The following is a 13,030-nucleotide window of genomic DNA, read 5'->3' as shown; positions in this document are numbered from 1 at the left end:
TGCTCTGCCTTCCAAATCCGAGTATGCATCAGGTATCATTGGACCCGATTTGACAAGTGAACTCGACCGACCTTGACGCTTCTGCCACCCACGTTCCACGAAATTTCCAACGCCGTCCGAACTCCCGACCTGTAGCCTACATTCTATGAATCTTGCTCTACGTTACCACCAACTATCCCAATGACTCTCTCCAAGTCCTCCACTTCCCCTTTCCCAAGTTTCCGTCCCTCGCCTTGCCACTCCCCGTCCCTGACCTCCCCCATCTCTCCAAGTTCCAGCCCTCTGACGTTCTCCAAATGCCTTCTCGTCTCCTTCTCCACGAATTCCAACCTCTCTCGCCTCCAACTCTTCTCCTCCTCGCCGATCAGGCCCGCCTTCCCATTCCCATCCTTCAACTCCCCCAATCTCGGGCCCAGATTCTCCAACAGGCTCTTGAGCGCAGGGAGCTGCGACAACGCGAAGCTCGCCGTCGTCGTAACCGGCTGCCTCACATCCCCCGTCAACTCGCCCTTGTTATGCAAGAACGCGAAGGCCGGGTACGGCGCCTGCTCGCCCTCGGCCGCGCCGGGCTCCAGCTTCGCCACCCCCCCGCCGCGGCTCCGCAGCAGGGCCCTCAGCGTCCGCAGCGTGGCCTCGTTCCGCGCCCTCTCGGCCACCAGCAGGGCGTGCAGCTTCTGCGTCTCGCGCAGCCGCCGCCGCTGCAGCGTCACGCTCGCGACGTCGGCGTCGGCGTCGGCGTCAGCGTCGGGGGCAAAGTGCAGGCCCGCGTAGTGGCTCAGCCGGACCCAGTCCCGGACCTCGGCCGGCACGGTGAGGATGTTGCGCAGGGCGTAGATCTCGAGCCGGTCGAAGTTCTTGTCGATCTTGGCCTCGAGGAGGGTCTCGAGCTGGTGCACCCCGTTCTCGATCTCGTGCTTGGCCGTCTCGGCCGTGGCGGCGGCGGCCTCGGGAGTGGTGGGCGGGGGGAGCGTGAAGCCTAGGTCGGCCGGGTGGGCGGCGAGGAGGCCCTTCTCGACGGCTTCGGAGGCTTTGAATGCTAGGACGTTGATACTGTGGTGGGGGCGGGGGGGAGTCAATGGATGATGTCTCGCGACGGCGCTCACGGCCGTGGCCTTGGATGGATACGTTGACTGACTGACCTGTTCACAATGTCGTCAATCAAGGCCGCGGGCCGATACGTGAGATGCTCGGTCAGCAGCGTGACGTCGGAATTGACGGACGCGCTCATGGTGCTGTGGGTGTAGTGTAATGTAGAATTATCTGGTGATGTTGATTTGATTAGATTTACTCGGGGGGAGACGCGACTGCAGGGTCTTGGGCGCGTCTGCCAACAGCCCCCACCTCCTCGCTAACCTCTTATCGATCTCTCCTAAGTACGGTACGCGTAGAAAAAGGTATCCGTCTCTGGATACATTGATCGATTCGCGAGTAAGCAAAAGCTTTTATTTCATTTCATTTCTTTTCTTTTTTCTTTTTTTTTTTTTGTTAGCCACTCACGAAGTAACGAGAACCTGGAATCAGGTTAAAAGCAAGCAAGGGCTCACGGGGGTAGGTACTGTAGGTACTGTAACTGTACGGAGGAGGTTCGGCGGTTAGGTTCTCCGACCCGCTTTGGACAGCTAGCTTAGGTAAGCGCTACAGTCAGTCAGTAGGTGGTACGGTACGGTACCTATGCGGTGCCTCGCTGAACGCGAGCGTCTACCGGCACGCTCCTTCGTACGGTATGTTACTATTGGTGGGCTGTCGTCGATGCTGAGGGGGACTTTACGAAAGGTGGAGGAGATGATGCTTTATTTATATATAATTTTTTCTTTTTTCTTTTTCTTTCGGCTGAAAGTTTCAAAGGGGGTGAGGATCTATCTGAACGTCGGGATTACCGTACCAGAGCTTATTCTCGACGGCGGATACCGCACGCACACTCCAAGCGAACGAGCCGCGCACCGGCTCCAGCGTTGCGCAGAGCCTCATCAGGTCAAACTGCCAGCGAGAGAGAGAGAGAGACGTGTTCGCTCGCTCGCTCGATCCGCTACGCATCGGAACTTCAAAGGCGGAAGAATCATTCATGCCATTAATTGCCCTGCTCTCTACCTATATATAGATCTCCTCACCCGTCCCCAGCGCAGACCAGCAGCCCCTCCTCTCGTCTCCGCGGCCGGCCGACCCCTTAACCATTTCTCTCGCGCATGACCCAGTAGGTGGGTTGGTACGTTGGTACAATAAACAGCCTGCTGAATCATCTCCCTGGGTAACGCCGTGTTTCCTGTCCTGCGCACCGCGTGGCGCCGGGGGGGGGGGGGGGGGATGCTGAAGTGAATTATATCGCGTCTCTCTAATAAACGATGCGTGCTGTACTGCGGACTCGGGCGACTTTCAGACTGCATAGAACCAGTACCTGGAGGAATGGTTAGTGATATGTCGAGCCTGCCTGTGTGATTCGGGGGAGGGGGGGGGGGGGGGGTACGACGTACTCAGTGGCGTATTGAACCTCGAATGTCGCGGGCATGCCAGCGCACGTTGGGGGTGGGTTCCCCCCCGCAGTGTTAACGCGGTAGACTTCCTCCAGACCACCAGTGGCCCCATCTCTGGTAGTCAGTTTGAGCCATGGGACAGTGCCGAAGCCCACGTTGCCTTGCCCCAGCGTGGTGTCGGCAGGAGCAGGGACGCCAGCTTCTTTCTGACACGGCGCGAACCCGAGGCCCAACCCGGCGCTGTTCAAGTCGAATTCGGGTGTGGTCCCGTTAGAGAAGTAGTGGTGGCCAGAGATCTCGAGGTTGCATGGCGAGAGAAACTTCTGGTTGGCATCCGTGAGGTTGAATTGGAGCGAGACCTCTGGTATCTTGGCGAGGAGATCGGGGAAGGAAGATGCTAGACAGGAGGTGTTGTAAAGTGTAGCCACGGCGCCGGCTGCTTCCGGGATCGCGGTTGCGTTCGTGGTATCGCAGGTATAGTTCTGAGTTCCTCGTCCTACCGCCACGTGCTTCAAGATCAGTCCTTCAGTCACGGCCGGTAGGGGTTGCGTTGTCGAAACTGGCAAAACGGCGTTTTGAAGATCGCACGCCGGTGCCCTTGCCATATGCTTTCCAGCTTGTACCTTCTTTCCTAACATGTGAAAGTACTCGGCCAGGATATTCATGTCGGCCGCTTTTTCGGCCGATCCAGCGGAGTTGGCGAGTCTTGGAGCTGCGAGTGCACCAGCGCACAACACAGAAACGACCCATATTTGAAAGATCATGTTGATAGGTGAAGGTGGAGGGATGATCGTGATATTAGAGGGGGAGACCGGCTGAGGAGGGCGTGGGAAGGGAGAGGTCGGTCCGAAGAAGACAGAGACAAGGCGCAACGGGTGTTGATGAGCGATCGATCGATCGATCAGATATATAGATTGTATGGATTGAAAGGTAGGGGTAGTTCGGGGTATGTTGCGCAAAGATGCAAAGAATAGAAAGAGGCGTACCTGGGGGGGTTCGACAACGGTCTTATAAAATGGTTGTTCATGTCCAATGTCAAGAATGCTGTTCCGTTTTTAGAATGCAGAAGCTTGGTTGACCTGCTGCATTACTTCTCATCCTAGAAGCGGCAACCCCCATGTACGCGCTATGTACTGTATTCTAAAAACGGGTGACCGCCCATAGCCGCTCATTCGTGCTGTTTACTCCGGCTCGTTAGCGAGAAGCACCTTAGGCCTATCATACCCTAGCCGAGATCCAGGGAGCCTATCTTGAAGCCCTGGTCGCGGAACAAGAGACCTTTTGCTGCAGGAAAGAAGAGGGGTACTCGAGTACAGCAGGAGGTACAGCAGAAGGTACGTCTCTCAGACAAGGAAAACGCTTCGCGTCTCGAATTCATGTCCTGCAGCCGCCGAGCATGGCACGCTCTTGACTTCTTGTAGATTTCGTACTCATCATCTCGTCGTAAATTCAAAGTTCCCGGGATGTCGCATCAGCCATACAGTCTACTCTATCCCATTGGCGATGTGAATGATATATCCGTCTTAGAATAGAGCTTGGATATAGGGCTTCTATTTTCCAGAGTCAGAATCCAAGTACAGAATCTGTCAGCCCGCCTGAGCCCCATCTTCCGAGCAGTTGCAAGATCGGACGGACAATCTCGAGTACCACCGGTGAAGGGTACGCTGGCAGCTTGCTTGGTCTTACCCAGATCCAGATCGGTAAGATAGCGTCTGCATGACTTTCTCCGGATTCCCTTAACCGCGAGGTTCGAACCAAGGGCTCTAGGCATTCCTTGCAGAGACGCTCCCGGCGGTTGGAGACGGGATGGCGTACAGGCCTGGCTGTGTTCAAATATTCCGATGCTTCCAAGAGGTCGGTAACCGCGGTTGAGGGTGAGAGATTGGTGGAATAATTGGCGAGGTGACACCTCGGGCGAAAGGTACTGAATTCACAGTAGCAGGGGTGTCGGCGCTTGTATTTTTGGACGGCGCGGCATGGCTCCCCGCCGGCCAATGAGAGAAAGTCCATGTTTTGTTTTATCCAGGCTGATCGAGGATCCCTCAACATGGTTTCTGGACTTTCAGTCTCTAGAGAACGGTGTTGATGACTACAATTGCCCGGCTCGAGTCAACAGCTGTTCGCATAACTGCATGGGAGATAATCAGGAGATTATCCTCTCAAATCTGATCAGGATGTAGACACTGGGAGTAGCTGGGCGAACGGGTTGCTGTGTGCACTCGTCCCTAGCTTCAAGGACAGCCAACACAAAGGGGGTGGTCTCAAAAGCCAGCTTGAATCGGGGAAAAGATCAATGGTTTCGGACAAGTCATTCTACAATTGCACATCATACACTATCTCACATCCCTCATGACTTATCTTCGTTGAACCCTGCCTGATGCCAATCACTGTCTGTCGAATCTCCAGCAGAGTTTGCGGCTACAGGCCCAGCCGCCGCTGCTGCTACGGCAGCGCCGAGCTGTGAGCCGTCTGCGGAGCCTGTCCCCAACCAATACAATGAACAGAAGACGACAAGATGCAACGCTAAGCAATATCCTGCAAAAAGGTTGCGACTTGTTCTAGTAGCCAAAACCATCCTCGTAATCGAGAAAACGATTCGTTCCGGAAGACTCATACGCTTATATGCACGAGCGGACTCTCGTCCTCGGAAAGCTGCGAAGGGGGATATGTTTGATTCGTACGCTGAGCGATATCGATCCAAGGCAAGCCCAGAGGATGTTGAGCTGGACATCTGTATCATGGAAGGGTTGGGATTTGTTGCATACGAAGATGCTGATGAGGCCGTCGGTCCAGCCCTGTTGTATGTTGATACATATCTTGTCTTTTCATATAAATTGAGATTGTCCTTCTGCAAAGACGCTATTTCCTGTCGCAACGAGGAAACCGCACGATGACTTTCCGAGAGCTCATTCTCAAGCTGCGTATTTCTTTTCTTGAACCGATCCCGCTGCGCCGTAATCATTGGCAATATACCAGAACCTCCTCCAACAGGCTCGCCTGACCTCAAAGCTTCCAGAGAGGTCGTGCCCAGCGATGCCTGTGATCTTGGATCGAAACCAGATATTATAGATGAAGTAGGCGAAACCTTGCCCTTGCGGGCAAAGTTAGCTGACGATTGAGGATATCTACTTGCGTATGTTCCAGCAACCGATGCACCAGATGGATACGCATTTGCAGAATCGTGAACATTGGCGAGATCGTTTTCCAGAGTAGAAACTAATTGCTGTGCCCGTTCGAGCTCCGAATTTGTTTTGGACGAGTCCTCCTGCATAGATTGTAACCGGGCCTGCAGGTCTTGATGTGAAACCCTTAGGACTGTCAATTCATCACTCAACTTCTTGTTTCGAGCAAGCAAAAGCTGTTCCAGAGTATCTCCTTTCCCTTTAGCACCAGATCCATTCTCTACGCCGGACTGCAAAGCATTTGGCGCAGAATCCCCAAGATCGGCGTCATCGTCATCGCCAGTTGAGAATTCTATACTCTTCAGTACCTCCAACTCTTGTTTGACGTCTTCGTAATCACTCCATTTCTTTACTTTGGCGACGAGTGTATCACGCTCCTCCTTCAGCATGCCAATTTCTCTCTCGAGTGAACGAAGCTTCCCATCAAGTTCTCGCTTCCTAGAATCTCTTTCCACTCGGGCAGCATCAAGCTTCCGCAAGAGGGAGGAGTTCTCGGATCGCATTCGCATGAAAGAAGGATCATCCTCTGGATTTGATGCTGGCTGGCTTGGTACTTGCGATGCTGATTGCGCGAGCTCAATCCTCAGTTGCTCGTTCCGGGCTTCGACCTCTGCTAGTCGTACGCTGGTACGCTCGAGGTCTGAATGTACCATCTCCAATTCCGCACTGGTAACGTTGCCTCGTCCGTCCGCACTCTCCGTTTCGGACTGCCCAAGTCGCTGTGTTACTTCGTAGCTAGCCTTAATTTCATTCAAAAGTCGGTCTTGATTTTCGATTTTCTCCTCCAATAGCTTCTCCTTGGCCTCCCAGTTGTCCTTCTTCTCTTCCAATACAGCTGCCCACGATGTCTCGACTTCTTTTACTTTTGTTTCTAACCCTTCCTCCAAACTCTTTCGCAAAGTCCGTTCAGTCTCCAATCTTGATTCGGTATCTTCAAGCTGTGATGTGAGCTTGCTGACACTCTTCTGAAGATTTTCATTCTCCAAGGTGACTTTGGGAAGGGTATCTTCGGAAAGCAGAAGCGAATCAACGGAGGCCTCGAGTAATGGATATGGATCCGGCGCTTCGGAAAGTGATGAATACACTTGCAAGAATGCCGAGTTGGTCGATTTAGAGTGATTGGTTAGAAGGTCGATGAAGATCTGGTAAGCTGAAACGACTGGTGAGCCATGTGGATAGGATCCCTCTGAACCAATACCAACCTTTCAATAAACCCTTAACCTCTCCCAGTTTCGCAGAATCATCAAGCTTCCTGAATTCCTTTGTCTTTTGGGCCAGATCCTTCCGTTGAACTGTAGAATCTCGCTGGTACTGAACAATTTCTGATGCCGTATTGTCCAGGGACGGGATCATCGTTGTGAGGTTGATATCTGTAGAGATCAGCAGTGAACAAGGTTTGACAGAGATAAAAACTCACTGCGCCATGCTGATATCGCCTTTTGGAACTTGTTGTCGTCGTCGTGGCCTGGAGCTCCATGGGCATCGCCTGCCGGGGACGGGTTCGTAGCCTCCGCGAGCGCCGCATCTGCGAGGTCGGCCATGTCAGATTCAGGCTCAGCAGGTAATCATCAGAAGTAGCTGGTATGGATGTCGTCGAATTTGCGATGTTGCGAGAGCGATTGGGTAGTCGTTGGTGTTGTGTTTGAAGATTCGTGTTCTCAGGCACAACAGGCCTCACCGGGGTGTCGTCCGCACAGATCCGATCCGAAACCCTGTCTAAATACGATTTCCCCGGACTGAGCATCAACATCATATTACAACTTATACAACTATTCGTCCACGATTTGATATTACCTACAGAATAACGCGGCTGAAGAAGGCTTAACATATACCAGAGCTTTCCATACCCAGATGAGGCGTTCCTACCGCAATGGCAGTTGCAATCACGCCGAGCCCTGGAGACTCCATTAACTTTCGCCAAATACACGACCGTAGACTTGAGAATTCATATGCCACTATATCGCTTACTGCATCACAATGGCGTTAGGGGCCGAGAGGAAGCTCATAGATAACCTGAAGAGCTTCGACGATACGAGAGATAAACTCATTGATCTGGTTGATATCGTGACGGGACATCATTTGCGAGACCACGATTTCCCATTTCCGACTGCCTCACACCACCCCGAAACATTCTCAAGCAGGCAACCACTGACTCTTCGGTGTCGTATGATACGTGATATGACCGTGAAGAGTCTGAGTGGCAAGTAATTCTCAAAAACAAAAACAAAAACAAAAAAATATGCCTACACACATATATTTAGCTTAGTGGATACTAAAATAACTTAGACACTCTCTCAACGCAGAGCAAGCGGCGGAATTCAAGAACTTGATTACACTTCTTCCTCATCTCCTCCGAAGCATCGAAAAGGCCGGAATAGTGGAAGCAAATCTCGGCAGAGCTAGCAACGAGGAAGGGGAAAGAGTAAGAGAGCTGCAGAGATGCTACATTTTGCCCGCCGAGACTCGGATGTTGCCAGTGGTGTAATACTCGTCTTTAAATCCCGAAAGAGAGTAGTACGCTTCGCAAAATATAGCGATTGCCAAATTATTTCATCAGTCAATCCCACAGCTTCAGCCAGCTCGTCTGATTCTGGGTAAGTCAAGATTGTATGCATTGCACTTGTCTTGATTAACAAAGCCAGACGCCCGCCATTGACAACCCGGAGATATACGAAGAGTGGCTGTTCCGCTGGTATAAGCCCGCCCTAATCGTAAATAGAATCTAGGGATTTATGTGCATCAAGTTCAAGTCATACTATGAAGACCACTTGTTTGGGGAGCCGGACTCCGAGTACAGGTCCCAAAGCGAGATGAAAGATCAACACCAGCTCGCTACATCTGATCTCTCGCCAGCTAAGCACACCGAAGCCATACAGAAAGCCATTCGGACAATCTCAAAGAAGGACGGACACGAAATCAACAGTCTTATCGAAGCACCATTCGAGGCGAGCTCTGGTGAGGACGCGAAAAGGTATGGACTGTTGTTTCTGTTCGCCCACAACAGAAGTATCCCTATGGCTCAGCCAAGAAATGGGCAAAGATCCGAAGTATACTGACTGGTTGGCTACATTGAGATGCGAGATCATTGATACATTTGAGAGAAGCCGCAATTGAAGGGGCGATGATTTGGATATTGTTAACGACTTTCTGGTCTGACGGACCTTATTTATATTTAAAAAGAGGCCAGTAAATGCACCGATAGATTCACAATCAAAATCTCGGACCTATTGATCAAGACATATGTAAGATTAAGATGCCGCCTTTGATGGAGTGTCAAGTAAACAAAATCCCTTTCGGTTCTTCGCTTACTGCAGGTTGGCGCCGAAGTTAGGCCGCAGGATGCAGGGGTCAGCGTGGAACCCCAGCCTTCTCTGCCTTGCGGGTATCAAGCTCACAATCATCAACAATCCTCTGTGCAACTTTTAGAGCAGTGCACAATCTCGTATGGCCATGCGATGATTGTCAGTCGAGCGCAGGCTCAATAAACATGGATTCTAAAGATCCGGAACAGGCCGCCCTGGAGGAGGAGAGGCGGGTGGGCGCAGAAACCGGACCGTTCGTACTGCGCGCCTTGCTAGAGGATATACCGATGTCTGCGGAAGGGGACCGAGATGACATCGTGATAAACTGTGTGGAGTTTCTAGGTATGTGTATCGAGCACGCTTTTGTTTGGCTCTATCTGATGCTGCGTAGAACAGAATCTCTACGTTGGGACATCTGCCTCCGAAATCCTCCACTTTGTACAAATACCCCCCGATCCCGAAGACCTCTCCAGGAAGCCCTCGTACATATTAGCATCGAGGCTGCCCCCCGCATTCCATGAACCGTCCTCCGGGTCGAGGCCAGGCGTGCAACAGATCCTGCTCCTCCCGAGAGTGAACAAGGCTTGTATATTGTGTAATTGGACAGTGACATTCTACTCTCTACCAGAGCTGAGTCCGGTCTTTGGAACCACACAGATACGGCCTTGCAACTGGATTGGTGGCATAGATTTGAATGTGGATCTTGGTGGCAGTGGGCAGGATGTCCAGAATCCTTCTGTCACAGTCCTGGCCTCTTTGACCAAGAAGATACAGGTTATCAAAATTAGCGAAAATCCCCGTAAGCTTAGGGTGAGTGTATATCCAAACAACTGGCAAGATCCTACTGATTTCATTGTTAGACAATCGATTTTGCAGCCAGTGTGACATCTGTCCGGCGAGATTCATTTGCATGTGTTGCTGATAGCCACTCATATGCGCTTCTCGACGTCGATCGACTACTTAAGATACCCTTGTTTCCTATTTCATCACTAGACGAGTCACAGTCTGGCAGTGCAGGTGGCCACGTTGAGGATATATCTGGGAGCACTGCTGGTGGCATATCAAGGAGTAATTCTTCTTCTCAAAGACATACCCCCGCATCCACAGATGACCGGGGACATGGGCGCAGCACAAGCCTGGGTGCATTCATCACTGGTGGGAATAGACGACCTGGGCAGCAAGGTGCAAGTGGTAACCGTACAGGTAGAGAAACACCAGAAGGCATCTTTCGAGAACCTTCGCCTCCACCGGCTCGAGAACCTAGTGAGGCCAACAAGCCTCTTCCACCACCTCCACCCGCCGAATCGGACTCCGCAGAGCAAAATCCAACTCTCCCTCCTGCGCCTCCTATTGCTGTATTGCTTAAGCCTCACGTAGTTTCCCCTACTCCTCAAGAATTTCTGTTAGTGACTGGTACTGGGCCTCATGATCCAGGTGTTGGGATGTTCGTCAATCTTGAAGGAGATCCTACGCGGTCTACTTTGGAATTTGAAAAGTATCCCGAAGACCTTGTCGTTGATGGTAGAGGCGTCGGCGTGGATCTAACCCCAACCACCATTGAAGACGAGGAAGAGGGATATGTACTTGCATCTATGGTTCGTGATTTCGGCGAAGAATCACGCCACGGTGTTGAGATTCAACGCTGGGATTTGGACCCGGGTGAGAGAGAGTCCGAAAAACATTGGCTGGAAAGTCCTGTACCTCAGAGGTCACAAAACAGTAGTGAAGCCGCCAGGATAGGTCTCCGGTCCGTTGTAGATGTCGGAGATGTTTACTTCGAGGAAGTGGTCAACAGGCTGCGTTTACAACGCTTTCGGCCTTTTGCTTCAAGATCTATGGATGCCTCTATACTCTCTCTCCACAGTGTCGATTCTAAAAAAACGATGGCACTAGAACGTGTCTCTGGTGAACCAGAACTCCCTGAAAGCGGCGATGGTCTTTCTCTGGAAGAAGAGGACCACCGTAACGCAGAGGAATACCAGCTCGCCCAGCGTCTGGGACTCGCCCGAACACGTGTGGTTGCTTGGGCTGGAAAGAGTGTGTGGTGGGCTGTCCGGAATCCTCTGGCTTTAAGGTTGGATGCCAGTATCTCAGACATGACACACAGCAAGATACGGGAAGACCAGACATACCTCTCGCTGGACCGCAGGAAGCTAATTGAAGTCGTTAACTCTATCCGAGGACGTAATGCGAAAACGGAGACTGAATTCCTGAGTCTCGGGTATATTAGGCAGCGTGTTGGGCTGTTGCTATTTATGAGCGGTCTGGATGCCCTAGCACCACCGCCATCCCAGCCCGAGTACCGCATATGCGAAGACGCTCTGCTCGAGGGGGGTCTTGATCCTCGAGTTATCCTCGCCGTCATTCCATATCTGCGAAACGAGATTGTGGAAGGTCCCAAGGGAATATGGATTCACGGTGGGGTCAAAGATGTTGCGGATAGCTTCGTCACGAACAGCATAGCCGAACACACGGATGCTGCAAAGAAGAGTGACATGTCAGATCATATTTTGAACTTTCTAAGGAGGATCTTAGCAGCTTGGAGGAAAAAGAAGGGCTTTGGGAGTATCGCAAGCGAAAATGAATTGTTCAGAAGCGTCGATGCGGCACTGCTGATTGTCCTACTCCAACTGGATCGAGGCAGTCCTCCCGGTCCCCCAAAGAGCAAGTCAGTGAGATTGGAGCTCTATGAATTGGTCGACAAAGGAGTAGACTGTTTCGAAAGAGCCATAGCCCTTCTTGAATCTCATCGCCGTTTGTACGTCCTCAGTCGTCTTTATCAGAGCCGCAAAATGGCGGGAGAGGTACTTGCTACCTGGCGGCGCATTGTCGAAGGCGAACCAGACGATGGAGGAGAATTCCGAGAGGGCGAGCAAAAGGTCCGAGATTATCTCACTAAGATCCGGAATCCGGCATTAGTAGAGGAATATGGAGTCTGGCTAGCCACCCGGAACCCGAAACTTGGTGTCCAAGTCTTCGCCGAAGATCGGAGCCAAGTCAAGTTTGAGCCTACTCAAGTCCTTGCAATACTGCGAGAAGATGCCCCGGGGGCTGTCAAGGACTATCTCGAGTACCTGGTCTTCAGCAAGAATCATGCAGAGTATATCAATGAGCTCATAGCATACTACTTGGACATTGTCACAACCAAATTGGAGGAATCGGAAGAAGCAAGAAGAACGCTAGCGCAGACATATGAGTCCTATCGAGCCCTGCGTTCCCCCAAACCTACGTATCGGCAGTTCATTACGGACAATACCATAGACGAGGAATGGTGGCATAGTCGGCTGCGACTACTCCAGCTTCTCGGAGGTAGCCAGGGGTCCGCATCGCAGTACGATGTGGCTGCTATTTTGGCACGAATTGCGCCCTATACGAAAGAGCTTGTCCCTGAGGTGATTATTCTTGACGGCAGACAATCGCATCACGGGGAGGCTCTGAGATTATTAACACATGGCCTCGGAGACTACGATACGGCCCTGAACTATTGTCTCCTTGGCGGGTCTAGCATCTATCACCCTGTATCGGGGACAATGACACGAGAAACCCTTCCAACCCGGGACCAACAAGCCGAGCTCTTTGGCTTCTTGCTATCGGAGTTTTTGCAAATTAAAGATGTTAGTAATCGCGTCGAACAAACAAGCAATCTACTTGAAAGGTTTGGTGGATGGTTTGATATTGAGCACGTTCTCAGCCTCATACCAGATACGTGGTCGGTGGATCTGGTGTCTGGATTTCTGGTAAGCGCCTTAGGGCGCATTGTCGGGGAACGTAGGGAGACAATGGTGGTCAAGGCCTTGAGCGGTGCAGAGAACCTGAGAGTTGCTGCCGACTTAGTCGGGAAAATAGATGCCGCTGGTCCTTCGGTTGAGACCTAGAAAGAACTTGGAAATGTTCTAGGACTAATGCAATCTCCTGATGCTGCTCATGATTTATGAGAACGTTCATGTGTCCTAGAATTTTACTTCAGGTGGTGTAAGGTGTAATTTCCAAGGTCCAAGCTACAGCGCAGACTTGTTGAGCGGGTTAGAAAAATGCTCTCGCTTCGCTTTCGGCTCTGTTATCATCTTTTAAGCTCGGG

General features: G+C 51.7%; 4 protein-coding genes across 4 annotated transcripts; 1 reads left to right on the top strand and 3 right to left on the bottom strand.

The window, feature by feature from the left end:
• Positions 1 to 143: 143 nt before the first annotated feature.
• L3040_000856 (uncharacterized protein) lies at positions 144 to 1,228 on the bottom strand (the record flags this gene model as incomplete). Its single annotated transcript, XM_007288047.1, has 2 exons — positions 144 to 1,050; positions 1,140 to 1,228. 2 exons carry the CDS (start codon positions 1,226 to 1,228, stop codon positions 144 to 146), a joined length of 996 nt encoding a protein of 331 aa, XP_007288109.1.
• A 1,142-nt stretch (positions 1,229 to 2,370) lies between these two features.
• Positions 2,371 to 3,232, bottom strand: L3040_000855 (uncharacterized protein; the record flags this gene model as incomplete). The annotated part of the gene is made up of 3 exons (XM_066155338.1): positions 2,371 to 2,392; positions 2,469 to 2,977; positions 3,092 to 3,232. The coding sequence occupies 3 exons, from the start codon at positions 3,230 to 3,232 to the stop codon at positions 2,371 to 2,373; spliced, it is 672 nt and encodes a 223-aa protein (XP_066013365.1).
• Positions 3,233 to 4,815: 1,583 nt separating this feature from the next.
• Positions 4,816 to 7,191, bottom strand: L3040_000854 (uncharacterized protein; the record flags this gene model as incomplete). The annotated part of the gene is made up of 3 exons (XM_007288049.1): positions 4,816 to 6,800; positions 6,853 to 7,020; positions 7,068 to 7,191. 3 exons carry the CDS (start codon positions 7,189 to 7,191, stop codon positions 4,816 to 4,818), a joined length of 2,277 nt encoding a protein of 758 aa, XP_007288111.1.
• Positions 7,192 to 9,137: 1,946 nt separating this feature from the next.
• On the top strand, positions 9,138 to 12,827 carry L3040_000853 (uncharacterized protein; the record flags this gene model as incomplete). The annotated part of the gene is made up of 3 exons (XM_007288050.2): positions 9,138 to 9,294; positions 9,344 to 9,762; positions 9,813 to 12,827. 3 exons carry the CDS (start codon positions 9,138 to 9,140, stop codon positions 12,825 to 12,827), a joined length of 3,591 nt encoding a protein of 1,196 aa, XP_007288112.2.
• Between the last annotated feature and the right edge of the window lie 203 nt (positions 12,828 to 13,030).

This window comes from Drepanopeziza brunnea (assembly GCF_022702325.1).
Source record: "Drepanopeziza brunnea f. sp. 'multigermtubi' strain 214-2 chromosome Unknown ctg1, whole genome shotgun sequence".
Taxonomy (NCBI): domain Eukaryota; kingdom Fungi; phylum Ascomycota; class Leotiomycetes; order Helotiales; family Drepanopezizaceae; genus Drepanopeziza; species Drepanopeziza brunnea.
The sequence above is the reverse complement of the archived record's forward strand: the minus strand, read 5'-3'. Positions and strand labels throughout refer to the sequence as shown.